The sequence below is a fragment of the Ursus arctos genome, unplaced genomic scaffold, assembly GCF_023065955.2.
Source record: "Ursus arctos isolate Adak ecotype North America unplaced genomic scaffold, UrsArc2.0 scaffold_2, whole genome shotgun sequence".
In the NCBI taxonomy this organism is placed as follows: Eukaryota; Metazoa; Chordata; class Mammalia; order Carnivora; family Ursidae; genus Ursus; species Ursus arctos.
The window spans coordinates 12,509,301-12,531,407 of NW_026622874.1; the positions used below are offsets into that span (position 1 = coordinate 12,509,301).

The following is a 22,107-nucleotide window of genomic DNA, read 5'->3' on the forward strand; positions in this document are numbered from 1 at the left end:
GGGTAGCTTACTGTGTTGTTTAAGAGATATGGTCTTAAGAGAAAATTTTCTTTTGAAACAAATAATAGAATGTTAAAATTGAAGGAGTAAGAGATACCACAGTTGATATATACATTGTTCTTACAGGAGTAGCCATAATTAAGGGAGCTTAGACACTTCCAGAAACGGCTCAGGGAAGGGACTGCAGGGCCCATATCACGTAGATGGGTGAACAGTGCCAACAGTTTCAAGTATAATTGCAAGTCCAATCTAAAGTTTTTTCAGCAACTTCATAGCTATAATAGAATTGCAACTGATAAAGATAAAATCTCAGGTTTCAGACACTAGAATGTTATACTTAATGATCACTTTATTTCAGTATCATACCTTGCCTGGGTGAATCCTCCTATTGTCCTATAACAACTGTTATCTAACTTCTGTTTGAATACTTACAGTGATAGGGAATTCACTACTTTACAAAACAGTCTATTCCATATTTATAAACCGTTATTAGCCAGAAGTTCTTCCTTATATTGAAACAAATTCACCTTTTCTGTAATATTCACATAGTTGGTCCTAGACAGACTTTTATGTCCACCCAAAATAAACTTACATAAACATTTCCATATAACAGCCTTTTGAAGACTGTTATCATGTACATATATCCTCTAGGCTAAACATCAAAAGTTTCTTCGGTGGCTCCTTATGTGACAAGGTTTTATGCTCATTTTATCATCCTGGTTATTCTTAAACTTCCTAGTAGCCCAGCCAAGCCTGTTCCCATATCCATAAAACAAGGATGGATGATAATACCTATGATCCTTTTTTTTAAAAAAAAAAAGATTTTATTTTTTCCTCCTGAACACCTACCACGGCTACTCTACTCGTTTATTTTGTTTTATTAACTGCTAGTCTGACTCCCTCCATCAGAAAGCAAGCTGATAAGGGCAGGGAGTATTTCTTTTTGTTCATTGCTGTGTCTGTAGCATTTAGAAAACGTCTGATGCCTAGGACATGTTCAATAAATATTTGTTGAATGAATTTATGTTAAAAAAAAATCTCAGGGTCCTTAGACCCACTGGTCTTGTTGAAGAACAGAGTCCTTTATCTTCACCATTTAGACAATATCCAAGGTACACAAAGGTTTTCCAGCCCCTTGATTTAGGCTTCTTAATTAATGTTAGTGCTAATAACTGAGGTTGTAAGCAAAAGGAAGTTATCCAAAATTTTTAAAAAGTTTTAATTATGAAAAATAAGTTAGTCATTTGGCACCCTTAAGTGTCATTCCATTTCTGTTCAGGTGTGAATATGTGTATATACAAATATCTGGAAAGATATACCAAAATGTCCATATTGGTTATAATTATCTCTGTACAGTGGGGTTGGGGATAATTTTAACTTCTTTATATTTATTCATATTTGCAGCTTTGTTGATGAACATTGGTCACATCTGTTATAAAAAGGTTTTTTATACTATGTGTAGGATGTGTGTGAGTGTATAATGGTTTTACTGTAAAGATCATTACCCGGGACCCCAGAATATAAGCCTCTTGCTTAATTTCAGAGCTCCTAAGCAAGGCCCGGGAGTTTCAGGTTGCAAAATGCGGAAGGAGTGGGAAGCTCCTCCCATTTCTCGCAGCCTCCTCCAACGTTTAAAGCACTTCTTACTGCTTCCAAGCCCACACCCAACAGAGAAAACTATTGTGTCAAAGGGACAGCACGAAAAGGCAAAAGGAAGGTAAGGATAATAGCCGGGGATAGTAGCTGAAAAGGAAAAGCTCAGCACTCCAAAAAAATGCAATGAGATGTGGCTCATTTGACACTATGTTATTAAACGGTTTGGCATTGTTAAATGGGCTGGTTTTAAATGCTAAACCAAGACAACATAAACAAAGTCTGCAGCCAAGTCCGTGAAACAACTTGGCCTCTTCCAAGGAAAGGGATGAGGAGTCTGTGACTTGACTAGTGAGGTGTTTTATTAAGTTAGTGCTGCTTCTCATATTGCCACTGCTACGGTGCTTCAAGCTGATTACTGACCACACCGTGAGGGCTTTCTTGCCTCTTGTCCCAGTGAAGCAGTATTGATTGATCGACTCCTTGACAGAAGACCATGGCAAAGAAGGTGGCGGTGATCGGAGCTGGGGTCAGTGGCCTGGTCTCTCTGAAGTGCTGTGTGGATGAGGGACTGGAGCCCACTTGCTTTGAGCGGACAGAAGATATTGGAGGGCTGTGGAGGTTCAAAGTAAGTAAGATCTTCCTGTTTCTTGAACAGATTGTGCCTACAGATGGGCCTTACTGGGGGATTTCTTAAGCAACTTTGATCAGACTTATCTCATGCAGCCCTACAGGAACTAAAGAAATAGGCTGTCATCTCTCCCAGATCATTACTATCCTAACCCAGATCGCCAACCCGGGCATGCAAAGGACTTTTTCTTATGGATCCTGCAAGTGTCTTGCAGCCCACATTCTTGTAATTCTCAAAGCAAAATACTAATATTGGAGAACACATTACAAAGCAGAAGTGCCAGGAATTCTTTTCAAGATGCCACTTCTATTCCCATCACTGAGCAGATGCTTTTTCAGAGAGTGTATTTTTATTACTACTGACTTCATTTTTCTTTGACAAATAAACCATGTTTGTTTGCTTAGTTTTATTGATGACCCTCTAGGGTAAATGCTGGGAAACTCTTTGAAGATATTATTGGGGTGCCTGTGTGCAGTCCATTGTGTCCAACTCTGTTTCAGCTCGAGTTGTGATTTCAGGGCTCTGAGATGAAGCCCTATGTCGGGCTCCACACTCAGTGTGGGGTCTGCTTGAGATTCTCTCTTCCTCTGCCCTTCCTGCTTGTGCTCTCTCTCAGATAAATAAATAAATCATTAAGAAAAATAAAATAAAAAGATATTATTAGATACATTCATTCAATTCATTCTGTTAGCCAAATCTAAATATTGATAATGCTATCCATTCATCAGATTTTGCATAAAAATTAGAAAGATGTGTAGATAGACAGCTGTATAGATTCATAATTATTCTTTCCCACACTCTTTTAAGTACTAGCTTGCCACTCTCTCAATGTGAGGTCTTGGGCTAACTTATCTACACCCTTGTGTCTTAGTCTTCTAAGCGTAACCGGGAAAATAATAGAACGGTACAATTATTTCACAGCGCTGTTTTGAAGATTAAGGGAGATAATTCATGTAAAAAACTTAGAATGCAATAAATGTTAGTTACAATAACCATATTTATATTTTATAGACAAGCAAACAGAAACTGAGGGAAGTTAAGTAACTTGATCATGGTCACACAACTAGAGGAATTGGCATTCAAACCCAGGTCTCTGTGACTTCTGAACAGCTAACCCCCTACTGATAACCATACCCAACTTGCATTTTTGCTCAAAAAGTTTAAACGAAAGTTCCAGCCCAGATCTCCAGAGCTATAACTTTAGGATTGTGTATCAGATTCATCTAAGTGAGGGATCGAACAGGGGAGAACACTCTAGACAAAAGCAAAAGGTTTGAATATGCTAAAAGCAGATTCTGACATCAGCAGAGACCATCCAAAGGGCTCTACGTACAAGCCGACCAATTAGGGGGAAGGACATGTGCTTTGCGAGTTTGAACTGAATTTTATGCCAAAACAGGTTTTTTAAACCTTAGGTTTCTCAAATGTATATGACCATAAGACACACCCAGAGGGTTTTTTAAAGATACTTAACACCAAATTAATTAATTAATTTAAAAAAAAATACTTAACACCAGACCAGACTTACTGAATCAAAATCTTCTGAGGAGAGGAATCTATTTTTAACAGGAGTCCCAAATGAATCCTACGATGAGACAAGTTTGGCAAACAAATTGCACAAAGACCGAATAAAAAATCTATTCATTCAACTACACAAACACAGTCAGAACTAATGATGGAGATGTTGATCCTTATACAGGACAGGTAACTTGCAGAGAGGAAACAAGAAAAACAGCTTGAAGCACATTCATTGCTTACTAACAACTGATCATTGGAAACACTGTAGCTTTTCCGGAGAGGGTAATATAATGAGGTGGTCATCCCTGTCTTAACCAAAGATGTATTCTTTGTTGTTGTTCACTCTAGGTTCACAGACAGATTCCACTGGGGTTATTTCCCCCCAGGTAGATTTTTTAACCCAAGGAAGAAATGTGAAGTTATAACAAATTAATATTGAATAATAAATTTGTCACTGTTTTATTACCTGATTTGGGACTTAATATCAACAAGCCAAATGCCCCTTACTTGATTATCATCAACTTGGCAACAGAAGAGGTGAGAGTTATGTTGAATGGTCTGTTAAAAATATGATTTGATGAATTCCAGGAAGATTTCTTTCTACCCTGAAATATTTTTCCTACAATCCCAGTTCCCAGTGTCTAATATTTCAGAATTAGAGACACCTTCCTGTGGGTTAGAAAAGAGAAGTTAGATTACAATTTGAATTAATTAAATCTTACTAGATATAAAAAGCTGAAGTATATAATTTCCTGAAACCTGTAACAGTATCACATTTCAAACCTCTCAAAACTGTATATAATAAACACACAATTTTCTCAACCCAAACAAGACAGATAATCTCCCTGCGATGTGGAACATACAGGATGCAAAATTTCGCAGGTGGCCAGTGGAGCCATGTGAAGGTCTTGATTACCAACAGCCTGGGTTGCCAAAGGGAGAAGGTCCTGAAAAGGCCGCCGGGAGCCACGATGCCCACTCCCCTGGGAAGCTTTGCCTCTTCACTACTCTACCATCCAGAATCAATTTTGAAAATAGGTCATCCTTTAATGTCTATATTTACACACAACCTTCTAAGGTCACTTAACCTATTTAGTGCCAACAAGTTAAAACAAAGTTTAAAAATCCTTGCCCCATGCCCAGCTCCGAGGGCTGAGTTCTTCCAAAAGGTTCTCCAGCAGCACCTAGTGGCAGCTTTGAAACATGGGCAGGTGGGTAATTAACATATTTTTAGCATTTTTCCAGCAATGGAAAAATACTTGCCATGCATCATCTTCTTTCTTCTTCACAATACTCCTAAAAAGTAGTGTCGGGGAGCAAGAACTCCTGCCCCCTCAAAAGTCCTTCCAGCTGGACTAAGAGTCAAATTAACCTAAGACAGATTAACAGGAGAAAATCAAATTTAGTGTGTGTACGCACAGGGAATCCACATAGACGTGTGAATTCCGAAGACAGGCAAAATGAGGTACGTGTGTGATTCTGAACTAAGGAGAAGGGGGGCTATGGGACTTCAGAGGGAAGGAATGCACTTCACAGGGCCATAAGAAGAGGAGACACTTGGTAATTAGATACTTGCCCTACCATTCAGATGGGTCACTCGACAAAATTCATCTCTGTTAATAACACTTACTCTGGGAAATACCCCCAATTTAGATTCTTCTGTGTGGTTAAGGGAGTACAAACGTTTCTTTTGAGCCCATAGGGTCTCAAGTGCTTCAGCTCGAAATAATCCACATGCCGAAGTGGCATGTTGGTGAGGAGGGGCCTGCCCTGAACCTTCAGTAGTTACGGTCATCCTCATGGACACATGAAGAGGAAGCTGAGATTTGGAATGAACTTGTCCAGGGGAACACAGGTGGTGGGAAAGCACAAAAATGAAGGTCTGTACGATTCCTGAGCCCGCGTAGTGGATGATCTTACTGAGGTGTTAAGAGAGGAAAGCGTGATCTTCCTTTAGCCACTAAACTTCTCTGCCTTTTTCATTGTTCCTGACACCTGGGTTCACAGGCAAGTTACTGATATACATTGATTTTTTGTTTGATTTTTACATCTGGATATAAATATATCTTTTCCTAGCTACATTTACTCAATTATTTTAATTAATCTTCCTATAATAGTCTCTAAATGTCTCTCCATCTTGATTTCCTTCCTCTAGATTCAATCTGAAATTTCACTTTCTCTCTTAAAATGTGACTCCCACAAGATCCAATATTCCAAACCAACTTATTTTTATAATATACGTATTTTTCAGAACCAAAGAGGTTCTTGGCATTGCTTCAGACAATGGGGAATGAATCAGACACAATTACTGCCCTCAAAGAATTTATAATCAATTGGTCTAACAATTCACTTGGCCTAGATGGTCAAACTTTACTAAAACAAATTGAATGTTGCATTAGCTTTTTCTGCATTTGCAAAATTAAAACTATCATTCATATTATTTTTACATGAATTATCTCATTTTATACTCACAATACTCTCTTACATTATTTACTATTAATTTCAGCATAAGTATAAGAAAACCAAGGTAAGTGGCTTACTCATAGTGACTAATAAATGATAGTTGATAGGTCTTAGAACTAGCCACAATATTGAGATTAAGCATACATAGGTTCTCCATCATGCTTTGTCTCACATAACTCCAATCATTTATACTGAGTTTAGGATCAATTAAAAGTTCTGGATCTTTTTTATTTGAACCACTGATGATCCAGGTCACTATTATTCTATCCTTGTAAAACTGGATTTTTAATCCTCTTTATAGGAAATCACATTTGTGAATGTTAAACAGTATTTAGTTGGTTTTATCCTTGGTCAAGAAATGTTTATTTGAAATTTCAGGTCTGTCCATTCTATTTCAATTCTTTCAATTCTATGCTTTGGGTACAAATTCGATCACCTGTATTTGTCTCCATCAATGTTATTGACTTAAATGTTGAAAATAGGAAGATAAAAATGTGAAACAGACACCTGGAGTATCACCAAATGGAACTTCCCACGTGACACCGTCTCTGCACTGACCTGAACATGGACTCCTGTCTAGCTTTCCCGTGGCTCACGGTCGTCTCTCTTTTGTTTCAGCACCTTCTGTTCCCTTAAAGTTCAACATTATACAGGACTAGTGTAGGGGCAGAAAATTTTTCTCTGGGGCGCCTGGGTGGCACAGCGGTTAAGCGTCTGCCTTCGGCTCAGGGCGTGATCCCAGCGTTCTGGGATCGAGCCCCACATCAGGCTCCTCTGCTATGAGCCTGCTTCTTCCTCTCCCACTCCCCCTGCTTGTGTTCCCTCTCTCGCTGGCTGTCTGTCTCTGTCAAATAAATAAATAAAATCTTTAAAAAAAAAAAAAAAGAAAATTTTTCTCTTCTTCCCTTCTTCAGTTTCTTTGTCTGGTCTAATAATCAAATTGATATAAGACAAAGTAACAGAAGGAAAAGAAACAAACTTTTAATAACATGGATATCTCTTCTGTACATGGGAGAGACCCAGGAAAACTGAGCAACTCCCTGAAGTGTCCATCACCTTAGACGCCATTTTCAGCTAAAGACAAGAGAAGATGTTGAGGGTGGGGAGTCAGTTACAGAAGGTGACCAGGAAAAGCAGTAAGTAAGGGTAAGGTTATTGTGCAGATTTAAGTCATTGCCTTCTCCTTTGGTAAGAGTTTCTAGATATTGACTCATCCCCTTCATCCTGGTACCTCAAGGGAGACATCCTTACAAGTGGAGATTTCCCTTCTACATGTAAATTATCTCTTACAGAAGGGTAACTTCTACTCAGTTTTCAGAATTTCCCCTGTGTCTGCTGTTTCTTAAAAATAACCAATTTAAAGTAATCCCCATGCCAAAAGGGCATATTCTCGGGTGGCAAATTCTGCTCCTCTTCACTGTTTCAGAACAAACAACCATTTGCTCTCCAGAAGAGATAACCGCCTTTCCCTTGTTTTACTTTCAGGCATCCCCTTAGGTAAATTTATCCCAAGAATCTATCACAGCAAATTCAATATAACTTGGGTTTTTGTACCTTGCTGGCCATTTAATGGAACCGAATTTAAGATGTTAGATATTTGTAACTCTTCAAGCAATGAAATATAAAATACTATGCATGGTCCTTAATTAAGCCTGTTCACCAGTAGTTTAAGATGTACATTGGTTAACTTGCCATAATATTTTTTAAAAAGTAACGTTTGTGTGCAAAGGAGAGAAAGAAGTTTATAGCATACTACTAGCAAAACATTTACTTATTCCCACTATGCTACTGAATGTCCATTTTAGTATCGTTAAGCCCTATTTGCAGGAATGAAAAATTGCTTCTTAACATTACATATTCTCTCATTCTTTCAACATATTAAGTGATTTTGTACAATATCCCTGGCATATACTAGGTACTGTTAACCTTAAAAATAAAAACTGCCTGTTATTTTACCAACAAAAGATGGGTTTGCTCAGGAATAAAAGAGAATTGCCATATGGGACAAACAAGCTATGGCAAAACCATAAAAAAAATCCAGGGAACAAGGTAAAGAGTTTTTTTTTTTAAGGAGAAAAGGGGTAAGTTGGGAAGATTGTTATAAACTAAAAGTCCATTGGAGTAAACTGGGAGTTTGAGGTATGGGGGCTTCTCATTGGCTGAGAAGGGGGATGAAGAAAGCATCTCTTCCTCCAGATGGAAGAGGAGAGTAGTATCCATGTGCAAGATAAGTCCATCTCTTCCTGCTGCGTCTGCAACTGACTGGAAGTTTTGGGGCCAAAACCTCCCAACTCCATTTTAGTGAGGTTTTCTGTTACTAAATTTCATAGTACTAAAAATGCAGAACAGCCCCTGTAGTTTCAGGGCTTCTAGTTCAGGAGGTGAAATAATAAAGAAAATCCATATCAGAGCAATTTTATGAGTGTTATGAAAAGCACAGAATCTCAGGTCATACAGAATAGGGCAAGCTTCCTAGAGGGTGTGATGATTTCATTTGTCTTGACAATAAACAGAGATTAGGCATGTGAATATGGAGAAAGAGTGTTCTAGGCAGAGAGAGTGGCATGTGCAAAAGTACAGAATCTTGAGAAACCTGACACGCTTAGAGAAGTTAGTCACGTGATACAGCTAGACTGAAGGATGTAGGCTCGTGAGTGGTAACTGATGAGGCTAGAGAAGATAGCCAGCGTCTCATCATAAGAAATGTGTGTCCCATGCCAAGGGGTATACTCTTTACCCTGAGCAGTAAAGAAAGTGGGCAATACTGGGGTCAGTGAGTTTAATTGGGGATCCAAGCCAGAGATCTAGAGAGATACCAGCCTAATGGAGAGAGAGCAGAATGCAGTGACGGTCTAATGAACATGTTGGTTCCCTGTGTTCGTGTGCGTAAAAATCAGCAGGGAAGCACTTCTAAAATACAGATGGCTGAGTCCAAACCAGACCTACTTGCACTTTATATTTTTTCAGAGCTCCCCTGAATTCTTATAATGCAACTAGTCCACTGAATTGCATTTAGGATCCAAAATTTTGTCCCAGACTGTAGGACAAGAACATAAAAATTGTTTCAGTCTTACTCATTTCAAGCAATGGAGCAGAAAGAGTGAAAATTTGGAATGATAGAATATTTTTAAAGAAATGCAATTTTATTATTTCCAACTGCTTAGAGTAGCCATGGGAACAAAATATTGATTGGTAGAGGTCAATATAATAATTCTTCACAATGAAAATGACTAATTTGAAAGTTTTTATAATTCACATTTGTATTAAGTTGATCTATTTTCACTATATAAGCTTGCTCTCTCTGGTAGATTAAATATTACCCTTATAATCTTTCTTAAACTTAGATTAGTCTTTACAACCTTTTTATTTTCATAGTCAACGATAAACTTCAGTTCAACCTTTGATCAAAAGGTCATAAATTCTAAAGCAGTGCTGTCTGAGCTAATTTGATTTTGCTATATAGTCTTCTGACATTCAGAAAATTCCATATTAGGAAAATACTTTATCATATGATCATTTATTTTAAACAGATAAATTGCAGTATATTCTGTCTGCTAGGAAATTCAGACTATTTATCAGTATGTGTGCTTAAATATCATTTTTGGGCACTGCTTTTATATATATACATAGAGATAGATAGATAGATGATAGATAGATAGATAGATAGATAGATAGATAGATAGATAGATGATAGATAGATTTTTTTTTTTTAAGTCAGCTCCATGCTGGGTGTGGAGCTCAAGGCAATGTTTGAACTCAAGACCCTGAGATCAAGATCTGAGCTGAAATCAAGATTCAGACACTAAACGAAAAAAAAAAAAAAAAGAGTCAGACACTGAGCCACTTAGTGTAGCTTTTTCAAATCTATGACTGATTCCATAAGATTAACCCTCATGACCTATAATCCTAGCGACAGAGGCAAGCATGTGTTGGGCACTTAAGTCAGGCTTTGTGCTAAGCACCTTATCTGATCTCAGCCTGATAACAATTGTTCAATGTTGTAATTATTAATGAACCCCACTTTACAGGAGAAACTGAGGAAATTGATTGGAGTGACTTGCCCATGGCCATAAAGCCATTAAAAGTGGTAGAATCAGGATATCAATCCCGTCTGACTCCAGGGCTCTCATGTTTAACCCTGCTCCGTACTACTTACAAAATTAACTGGTCTTGAGAAAAAAATTAGTATTTCTTTGCCTCATGAAACACAGATGATCCTTGGACATCACAGGGGTTGGGGTGCTGACCCCCACACAGTTGAAAATCTACATATAACTTTTGGCTCCCCCAGAACATAACTACTAATAGCCTACTATTGACCAGAAGCCCTACCCATAACATAAATAGTCAATTAACACATACCTTGTATGTTATATGTATTATACACTGTATTCTTACACTAAAGCAAGCTAGAGAAAAGAACTGTTATTAGAAAATCCTAAGTACTGTAAAACACCCGAGTATAAGTGGACCCACGCAGTTCAAAACCATCTTGTTCAAGGGTCAACTGTATTTCCAAGTTTGAGAGTTTGGTTGGATTGGAAAGTCAGACACTTAGTCTTACCAAGGACATTGTATTTGACCTTGTTGAAACATCCAGAATTAGCTTACATATCAGTATGACTCTAGTATTATCAATTGCAATCTCCTCCCTTACACATTCCTTCTATCTCTCTTTTCATTCATTCATCACTCATCCATTCATTCTGCCTACCATAGGCCACGAGCCAAATGCGTTTGTGAGCGTGAACAGGAACTATGCATTTAACTTTACTAGTCCAGAATCAAGGCTCAGATGATACAGATGTTACAGTTTCAGGAGAATCCTTATAAACAAAGACTTATTTAGCACGTACTCTACATACCGCTCTTAAATGACATAATCTGAGCACAACATTGTTTTAGCTTTGGTAACTCATATCGGTACTAAAAATCCTGAACTTCGGACACAGTGGGATCCAATGCATATAAAAAGCTTTGCTGATAGAAGAGGGGGAGATCCCACGGTTTACTCTTTTTTAAGTCTTTGAGATGAGGGTCAGCAAGCTTTCTAGGTGATTAGAGTTCAGTGTGGTGTTAGCTGTTTAAGTGTTTGAATGCTAAGGGAGTTTGCGTTAGAATTTGAAGGGGTTTCCCTCTCTTACACAAGGATACAATGACCCTGAACTCTGGATGAATAAATCATGGTATTCTAATTTTCAAACACAAGCCTCAAATTGCTCAGAAGCATTTATTGAGGACTTCTTGGGTGACGTTATTTAAATTTTCTTATGCAAGCCTCTTTGATAACCTGCTGATTTCAGAAATTTTGAATCACCATACTTGGCTGTTATATAATTTAACATAAAGAATGTTATCTGAATGCAGAGTGCTTAGAGGAAATTATAAACTCAGCCGTATTATGAGCTACCTCCAGTTTTACCAAAGCATACTCGCCAACATTTATATTCAAGTTTAAGATTTGATTGGTACTAATGCTGTTCACTTTTATCACTTGAGGAAGGTTGATTTGCATAAAGCATAAAATGAAGGTGGGGCATTCCAATTAAGATGTGAGAACTACCTGCCCCCAGAGGTATTCTTTTTTTTTTTTTTTAAGATTTTATTTATTTACTTGAGAGGGAAAGAGACAGAGCATAAGCATGAGCAGGGGGGAGGAGGCAGAAGGAGAAGCAGACTCCCCGCTGAGCAGGAACTCCCCCGCCCCACGCAGGGCTCCATCCCAGGATCCTGAGATCATGACCGAAGGCAGCCGCTTAACTGACTGAGCGAACAAGGCACCCCAGAAGTATTCATTTTAATTGAAATTCTCCATTATGTTTTCTGACCAGTGTCCCAAAGTTTATTGGTTCCTGATGGAAGGTGGGTATAGCCTCCCCAGGGGGATTTTCAGAATGGGCCTAATTGTCACAAAGCCTGGCATTATATAGGTAGAGACCTGGGACACTAAACACCCTGCAATATGCCAAAAGGAGGATTGTCCCCACTCCCAATCCCACCAATGGTAATAGTCCCTCCAGTGAGCAACACTGGAGAGCCCCAGCTGGGCCCTGTCTCATGGGATGATGGAGCACACATGCTGTACCCCATCACCCAGACACTGCCATCGCTCTGCAACAATGAAAGAGGATCACATCTCCCAAGGGTTAGATTTGGAAGAAGTGTAAAACACTAAGGGACTGTTTTAAATGCAACATGATTATCACTCTTTTTTATTTGATTCTTCAGGAAAATGTTGAAGATGGCCGAGCGAGTATCTATCAGTCTGTCATCACCAACACCAGCAAAGAAATGTCTTGTTTCAGTGACTTCCCAATGCCTGAAGACTTTCCAAACTTCCTGCACAATTCTAAGCTCCTGGAATATTTCAGGATTTTTGCCAGAAAGTTCGATCTTCTAAAATATATTCAGTTCCAGGTATTATATTTTGGGGAGAATGGTTTTCTCTACATGGGTTCAGCTCACATTTAAATGGAGAAGTTACTCTGGTAATGAAAGAAATTGTGAATAAAACAAAGTATTCCAATCCAATTCTTTCCTGGAAGAGAAGAGCATGATAGAAGACCTAAAAGATAGTGACGTTATAGTTTACGTACACATTAGCAGGAGAGGAAAATCACCTGTTAAAACTAAGGGTTTGAATAATGATGATATTGATGATGAAACTGCAGTTAAGCTAATATCTAAAACCACTGCAGACTCCTAGCCTCACTTCCCTTGAAAGGACAGAAGAAAAAAATCAAACTACTATTTCATTTTCTGATCATCTCTGTAGAAATGGAATTTCTAAGAGAAAAAAAAATGTACTAAATAAGCTCACAGTCCTCCATTCATTTCATAAGTCTATAGAAACTATTTTTGGTATGGAGGGGGCGTGGTGCACTCCTAGCAACATAAGGAGGGATAGATCATTTTGAAATACAATTAGAACTACCTTTCCTATGCTCTCTCAAAAACAAATAATCAACAAGAAGAAAACAATATTCTCACTAAACATGCTGAATTTTTATCAATAACCTACACTCTAAAAACTAGTAACTGTGCTGAGTTAATAAAACTAAATTATATCTCTGAATAAATAACTGTTAGTGAGATAAATTTATTTTCTTTTTTTAATTTCAACTTAGTCCAGGGGTAGAATTTAGTGATTCATCAGTTGCATGTAACACCCAGTGCTCATTACATCAAGTGCCCTCCTTAATTCCCATCACCCTATTACCCCATATCCCTACCCACCTTCCCTCCAGTAACCTTCAGTTTGTTCCGTATGGTTAAGAGTCTCTTATGGTTTGCCTCCCTCTCTGTTTTTATCTTATTTTATTTTTCCTTCCCTCCCTCAATGTTCATCTGTTTTGTTTCTTAAACTCCACATATGAATGAAATCATATGGTATTTGTCTTTCTCGGACTGATTTATTTCACTTAGCATAATACCCTCTAGTTCCATCCATGTCAGTGCAAAAGGCAAGATTTCATTCTTTTTGATGGCTGAGTAATATTCCATTATATGTACATAACTACATCTTCTTTATCCATTCATCTGTCGATGGACATCTGGGCTCTTTCCACAGTTTGGGTATTGTGGACACTGATGCTATAAACATTGGGGTGCATGTGCTCCTTCAAATCACTATGTTTGTATCCCTTGGGTAAATACCTAGTAGTGCAATTGCTGGGTCATAGGGTAGTTCTATTTTTAACTTTTGAGGAAACTCCATACTGTTTTCCAGAGTGGCTGCACCAGCTTGCATTCCCACCAACAGTGTAAGAGGATTCCCCTTTCTCCACATCCTCTCCAACATCTGTTGTTTCCTGAGTTGTTAATTTTAGCCATTCTGACCCCTGTGAGGTGGTATCTCACTGTGGTTTTGATTTTTATTTCCCTGATGATGAGTGATGTTGAGCATTTTTTCATGTGTCTATTGGTCATTGTGTGTCTTCTTGGAGAAATGTCTGTTCATGTCTTCTGCCCATTTCTTGACTGGAGTTTTTGGGTTTTGGGTGTTGAGTTTGATAAGTTCTTTATAGATTTTGGATACTAGCCCTTTGTGTCATTTGCAAATAACTTCTCCCATTCTATTGGTTACCGTTTAGTTTTGTTGATTATTGCCTTTGCTGTACAAAAGCTTTTTACTCTGATGAAGTCCTAATAGTTCATTTTTGCTTTTGTTTCCCTTGCCTCTGGAGACATGTCTAGCAAGAAATTGCTGTGGCCAAGGTTAAAGAGATTATTGCCTGAGTTCTCCTCTAAGATTTTGATGGATTCCTGTCTCACATGTAGATCTTTCAGTGAACTAATTTTTTTGTAACACTTCTCATTTTCTCAGTAATTTCAGTTTTATTCCAGGTTCATATTATATTAATTTACAAGAGCTGATTGTGGTGGAAATCTATATTTGTAAATGCCATTAAAATGTATCTATTGTACTACATTAGAAAACTATTACCCATTTCCTGGTGGACCCATCCTATGAATAACAAATTTTTTTATACCAGAAGCTTTTATAGGTCTTTGTCCATTTGACTATGAATTTATTTAACAGCTATATTGCCCTTTTATGGTATGTACTTTTTATTATCTTTTCTTTGAAAGATCAGGTTAAAGTTGCAAGAGAGCTATTTCTCTTATTTATTGTATTACTGCTGTTGGGTTTCCTGTAGGTTAGAGAGGGGTTAGGGACACATTTCCATTATTGGTCTCTAAGTTGGTATAAGTCATAAGATGTTAGGCTGTAAAAGGCTCTGTTGCATTTCTAATAACTCATGAGTGAATACTGAAGATGTTGGGTCTCAAACCACATTTTGAATAGCAATAATCCATAGTTAACTTTAGCTAATCTACTACCCTAAACTGCAAATCTGAAATCTTTAATCTCAGCCAAAAATGCCCAGACATTTTATAGTCCTTTGCAAGCTTTATGCTAATAGTCTCTATATAGTTTTTAATTGAAACAGCTTCAAAAATTGCCAGCCCAGCACTTTTTTAAATATCTGAAAATTGAAAAGCATGTATATGGGACTCAAAAACTTATAAGCAAGAGAAGTGAGAAAAACTTTGCTTCCACTCGACATTGTCTCTTAAGTATCAAAGACGTAAAACCTTTATGGACACTTTTTAAAAAATTCATAGACTTCCAGACACTGAACTACATAAAAAAATTAATGAACATAAATTATTTCATCCAAATGAGATCATGAACTATATTGCTAACATGATATACTCTGTTTGAAAAATAATAATATGAACAACTATCATTCACAGGATGCTGACAATGTGCCAGACATGATGCAAGGTGCTTCCCATGAAATATCTTCTCTAATATAGAGTCTGCACAGAATTGGACACATAAAAGACTCTTAATAAATACTGACTGTGTGATCATTTAAATGATGGACATGTGTTCTATATCTTGCCCAGACTTTGTGTTTCTTTTATGTCTGTCTCTCAAGTCCTTATTCAGTCCTTAAGAGACTGGTTCTCGTGGCTGAGTCTTGCACCAAGTACCATATCCTTGGTAGCTCCCTGCCCAAGAAGAATGAGAAGGGGACACTTAGCAATCTTTGCTTTAAGTGGTTTGAACTGGATTCAAATGGAACCTAAATGGATTCACACATTGTGCTATACCCATTCCCACTCCCAGGGTGCTGTGTGAAGCCTCTGTTATGCCAGAGTAATGTTCAATGATGCCTTCTCTATTTATTCAAGACAACTGTCCTCAGTGTGAAAAAACGCTTGGATTTCTCATCCTCTGGCCAATGGGAGGTTGTTACTGAGAGCAACAACAAGAAGCAAAGTGCTGTCTTTGATGCAGTTATGGTTTGCAGTGGCCATCACATCCTCCCTCACATCCCACTGGAGTCATTTCCAGGTGAGGCCTGCATGGATTCCCAGCTTTTCAGAGAGGGTGTCGTTGGGGAGGAATAATTTTTCCTTACCTTTCAACATTCCTTGGGCTTAGTTTAAGGGTTAAATTGACATGAGACAGATTAATAGGGAAAAAATAAAATGTGATTATGCATATAGAGACTCCATAAGAATATGAGGTCCACAGGCAGTCGGGCAATTGTGGCTTATGTACCATTCTGAGCTAAAGAGAAGGCTGTGGGAGCTGGGGACCATAAGGGGAAGGACAACAATTCACAGGAACATGAAAAAGGACAAATGTTTGGTAAACTGTTTGCTGCTCAGAAACAGTGGGACACAGAGAGGAATGTCTTGAGAGACAGACACCTCACCTAGTTCATATTATACTATAATTATTTTTGGTGACAGCTCCCTTCCTGGAGCAGGTCCTCTATCCAAATTCTATTAGGCAGTTGGGGAGGGAAGTCAAATGTTTTTCTAAGCCTTCTGTTTCTTAAAAATTATTAGCCTAAAATAATCCACATGCCAAGGAGACACATTTTGAGGTGACAGATTTTGCTCCCCTACAGTGTCCAGGTATTTTATATGGAGGTTGGATTGACAAGCAGAATTAGCTACTGCCATATTGGGCGTAATATTAAGATCTGAATAGAGCTAGAAAGATGAAAGCCTCCACATACCATCTTTGTTTCTATTGGCCTCTTTGGGTCTTCATGACACAAGGACTTTAGCAACTTCCTCCAAAGTCAATAAGTCTTCCCCAGAATTTCAGAGAATTTTCACCCAAGTTGGTTCTCTGTTGGAGAGGCCCTTAGAGCCATGTGCCTACCTTGGCCTTTATCTATCCTGCCAAACACTGTGACTTTTTTTATGTCCTGTCCTTGGAGACTTTTCCTCAGAGTCGTGCCTTCAGACAGGGTTATTAAGGAGATTCGCTGGAAACAAGTGCTCCTACAGGACAGTGATGGGCACAAAGAGAGTGAAGGAGAGGAGTACAGACAATGGAACCCCGCAGCCATCTGTCGTGGTACCTCCCAGGTCCTTCCCTCAGAGAGCGTACTTCCTTCTGAAGGCCCTCGGGAAACATCTAATACAGTGGTTCATAGTCCAGGCTTCACATTCAAACCATCTGTGGAACTTCTAACATCCTTATGACCTCCAAAGTTCAATTAGTATAGGGTAGGCTTAGATCAATTAAGGGTTACTTAAGTGCTTTTAATATGCAGCCAGGCGAGGGGCACCTGGGTGACACAGTTGGTTAAGCCTCTGACTCTTGGTTTCAGCTCAGGTCACGATCTCAGGGTCATGAGTTCGAGCCCCATCCCCACCCCCTGCTCCCCAATGGGGCTCCATGCTCAGTGCAGAGCCTGCTTGAGAATTTTGCTCCCTTTCCCTCTGCCCCTCCCCCAAGCACCACACCCACTCATGCTCTCTCTCAAATAAATAGAACTTTTTAAAAAAAATATGCAGCTAAGTGTGAGATCTTCTACCCTAAAGCATTGATTCTCAAAAAGAATCACCTAAAGGGCTTTTAAAGATTTTCTTTATTTATTTGACAAAGAGACACAGCAAGAGAGGGAACACAGCAAAGGAGTGTGAGAGGAGGAAGCAGGCTTCCCGCCAAGCAGGGAGCCTGATGCGGGGCTCAATCCCAGGACCCTGGGATCATGACCTGAGCCGAAGGCAGACGCTTAAATGCTGAGTCACCCAGACACCCCTGAAGGGCTTTTAAAAACAATTTGCAAGGCTCCACCTCTGGCATTTCCAACTCAGTGGATATAGCATCATTAAGGGGAGGCTTTGCGTTTCCAACAAGTTCCCAGGTTCCAGCTAATAATGCTAGTCAAAGGACCACACTTTGAGAACTAATGATCTAAAGGTTCTTTCAAGAAACCCACCATCCAAGATAAGTATTTAACAAAGTCATATTTTCCTGGGAAAGATACAGAGAGCCTTGTCTTCAAAATGGCTTATCCAGTAAGTTACTGACTTATACTGCAATGTGGAAACCATTCTTCAATTTCTATGTGCCTGGTTTTTAGTTTATTTTAGTTTTTGTTTGCTTTTGCAAAATAAGAATGATAAATATTATCCTAATTATTACACAAACACAATAATAGCACTTCATAATATGTTCAAAGACATATTTATGAGCATATTAAAAGAATACATTTGCTATGTGATATTAAAGTATTACTGTACAGTCCAAAATAAGATAATGGGTAGTCAGAAGTCAGCATCTGACTCTACTCTATTCATCAAAACCATTTGTTTATTCTCTAATAAATACGTAAGCTGCAGCCTCTGAAATCAACTCTTTTGGTCCTGTTCCATATGCATAAGCTAATATCTCTCATATACTTTATGCTTTGAGTTTGCCAGTCGGCCTTGCCATTGTAACTCCTCTAAGAAGTGAGGAGGCAAAACAAATAATTGACTCCAGAAAAGAAAATCTGACAGTGCACTTTTATTGAAATTGACATAATTCATGGACATGTCTCCTCTTCCCCCTGAAGGTATCGAGAGGTTCAAAGGCCAGTATTTCCATAGCCGCCAATACAAGCACCCAGAGGGACTTGAAGGGAAACATATCCTGGTGATTGGACTAGGAAACTCGGCCTCAGATATTGCCGTTGAGCTGAGTAAGAAGGCTGCTCAGGTATGATGCTCTCTACTTATCTTGTACCGTGGAGGAGAGAAAGGAGGAAGGGCATATTGGAAAACCCCAACCATATAACCAAAGCTCCATTAATCATTAATTAGTTGGTTGGTTGATGGGTTGGTTGGTCGGTTGGTTACTACCGTGTGGTTTCATAAAAAATCTGTAAGTCAGGAAGCCAAGGTTTACCTCCCAGCCCTGCCACTAATCATCCACGTCATGCAGACCCAGTCTTTTACTTCTCTGAGCCATACATGTAATATATCAACTACACAGTAGATTCCTTCCAGCAGGGACAATGCTCTGATTTAAACAGCATTCCTTTTTGCTTGCCAGGTATTTATCAGCACCAGACACGGTTCCTGGGTCATGGGCCGTATCTCTGAAGATGGCTATCCCTGGGACATGGTGTTCCATACGCGGTTTAGGTCCATGCTCCGAAATGTCCTGCCACAAGTGATTCGAAAATGGATGATGGAACAGCAGATGAACCAGTGGTTCAACCACGAAAATTATGGCCTTGAGCCTCAAAACAAGTAGAGTTATTTTGCTTTTTAATGGTATATTCATTGGTAAGCACGGTTGTCAGAGGCACCTCTTTATAAAGAGTCAAATTGCTAATGTGGTATTTCAAACTACAGCCTAAGAGTATGAGTATCATAGACACCCTGGCATTGAATTCCAAATTTGTTCTCTATACCTTTGAAAAAGTAAATACTTAAGAAGATGAAGTAGAGATATTATGAACTTTTTTATGGCTGAGTAATATTCCATTGTGTATATACACCACCTCTTTTGTATCCATCCATCAATGGAAAATTAGGTTGCTTCCATAGTTTGACTATTGTAAATAATGCTGCAATGAACATGGAGGTGCATATGTCTTTTCAAATACCCAGTAGTGGAACTAATGGGTCATATAATTCTATTTTTAATTTTTTGAGGAACCTGCACATTGTTTCCCACAGTGGCTGACCAATTTGCATTCCCACAAGCAGGGCATTAGGGTTCCTTTTTCTCCACATCCTCACCAACAATTGTTATTTCTTATGTTTTGGCTTTAGCCATTCTGACAGGTGTAAAATGGATATCTCATTGTGCATTTAATTTGTCTTTCCCTGATGATTAATGATGTTAAGCATCTTTTCATGTGTCTGTTGGCCATCTATAAGCTTTTCTTTGGAAAAAAAACATCTCTTCAGGTCTTCTGCCCATTTTTAATTGGATTATTCAGTCATTAAAAGAATGAAATCTTCTCATCTGCAAAAACATGAATGGACCTAGAGGGGATAATGCTAGGTGAAATAAGTCAGTCAGAAAAAGACAAATACCATATGATTTGACTCATGTGTGGAACTTAAAACACAAAAGAAACAAAAAAAACAGATTCTTGAATACAGAGAACAAACTGGTAGTTCCAGAGAGGAGATGAGTGGGGGGATAGATGTAATAGACAAAAGGAATTAAGAGTACACTTATCTTGATGAGCACTGAGAAATGCATAGAATTCTTGAATCATTACATAATACATTTGAAACTAATATAACACTCTATGTTAATTATACATGAATAAAAAATAAATTAAAAAAAATATTATGAGCTGCTCTAGAAAACAGAATTAGAATCATGGGAAGAATTTCTTAATGCCCAAAGCTGTCCAGTATTGGAAAAGGCTGCTTTAAGAGATCGTGGCCTTCCTTTCAGAGGGGTGTGGTGGGAAATGTGTCCCAAATTCTCCATGTGATAACTCATGCTTTGCTAATTCTGTACACCATAAGGTTTCTTCCCATGAGCAGCTTTCGAGAACATACTCACCATCTCTTTGCCAAAAAATAAATCTCTACTGAGCTCAAAGTTATATATCACTGATCTTATAAACACAAGCAAACAGTATGAATGTTTATTTTTCTTTAGTTGATAATAGGCTCCTTCCCTTTAAAAAAAGTACAGAAACAGAAGAACTTTCAACAAATGCCATGTGACTGCTCAGTTCTGAGATCTGATACATGTGGCATGTATTGTCTAATTTAAAAAAAAAAAAAAAACATGGTTCTCTAATCTACAAAAAGGGAAACTCGAGAAATACAACCCGACTTTATCACTTTATCACTTTATCATACAGAGACTCCATGGATATTTGGGATCAACAAATATCCCCAGACTTCATTTTATACATTAGTTTTTGTGCTGATCTCTTAATAAAAGTTTCAAAACTAGAGGGGATTTAACAAAATTTTCCTTTCTTACTTATGATCAGAGAGAGATTAAATAGACCAGCAAGATAATTAAAGGTAGATATCATAAAACAATATCAAGACATCGATGGGGTAACAATGACTGGAATATTCAGGGGTTGACCATAGGCACTGGTATGTTGTTTAAGCCCTTGGGGATGCCTCCTTTTCTGAAATGTCTTTTACCCACATCACCTACAGGTTTCTCTACTTTGTTGAGGGGAGAGATTTGTGACATGAGAATGAAGTCAAGTAGTAAGGTTTAGGGTAGGCCGACTAGTCAAGTTAGGAAGTTTGATGGATATTTGAGAAACCTTTTTATTCGAAGAGCCAGCCCCATAAAATATCAATATGAGAGTTTCAAGACTCATCATTAAATATTCCTTCTAAGTGTTTTCTTCCTGGTGTTTCAGATATCTTATGAAAGAGCCTGTACTAAATGATGATCTTCCAAGTCGTATACTCTACGGAGCCATCAAGGTGAAACCGAGAGTGAAAGAGCTCACAGAAACTTCTGCCATCTTTGAAGACGGAACAGTGGAGGAGAAGATTGATGTCATTGTCTTTGCAACAGGATATACTTTCTCTTTTCCATTTCTTGAAGATTCACTTATTAAAGTAGAGGATAAGATGGTCTCACTGTATAAATACATGTTCCCTCCTCACCTGGAGAAGTCCACTCTGGCGTGCATTGGTCTCATCCAGCCCCTAGGTTCCATTTTCCCAACTGTCGAACTTCAAGCTCGTTGGGCAACCAGGGTTTTCAAAGGTATGTGAGTGGGAAAGTGAGGGGCTGAGGGTTCTATACCTGATGGATTTTGCTCAATAACAAGTTTAGATAAGGAGGTTGCCAGGAAGAAGTTGGCCAACCTTAGGCAGCTCTCACGACATGAACATCTTAAAAAGTTAGTGGAGAATTTGCAAAATAACAAATACAGAGATAAAATAATAATCATAAAGATCTGTAATCATCCCTTTAAAATATTAGAAATTCCAGAGAATTTCAATTTTCATAAAGCTAAGTACATATTATCCTTTCCTGGAATAGTGAAAGAAAAGTTGAAAAGGAAAAGATCTCTGAGTCCTGGTGTTGCCTATATGATGTTTGTAATTTCGTCTGAATATGTACAAATCCAGAGACCCAG

General features: G+C 38.4%; 1 protein-coding gene across 2 annotated transcripts in view; it reads left to right on the top strand.

The window, feature by feature from the left end:
- FMO2 (flavin containing dimethylaniline monoxygenase 2) overlaps positions 1–22,107 on the top strand; it is a 28,646-nt gene that overhangs the window by 1,503 nt on the left and 5,036 nt on the right. The window contains exons 1-7 of one of the 2 annotated variants that reach the window (XM_026509392.4): positions 1,586–1,717; positions 2,084–2,221; positions 12,434–12,622; positions 15,911–16,073; positions 18,586–18,728; positions 19,065–19,264; positions 21,376–21,731. In XM_026509392.4, coding sequence (XP_026365177.3) covers positions 2,090–2,221; positions 12,434–12,622; positions 15,911–16,073; positions 18,586–18,728; positions 19,065–19,264; positions 21,376–21,731 — 1,183 coding nt within the window. In that variant the 5' untranslated portion in view covers positions 1,586–1,717; positions 2,084–2,089. Of the gene's footprint in view, positions 1–1,585; positions 1,718–2,083; positions 2,222–12,433; positions 12,623–15,910; positions 16,074–18,585; positions 18,729–19,064; positions 19,265–21,375; positions 21,732–22,107 lie in introns of those variants that run through there. The other variant, XM_026509391.4, reaches the window with a different exon arrangement.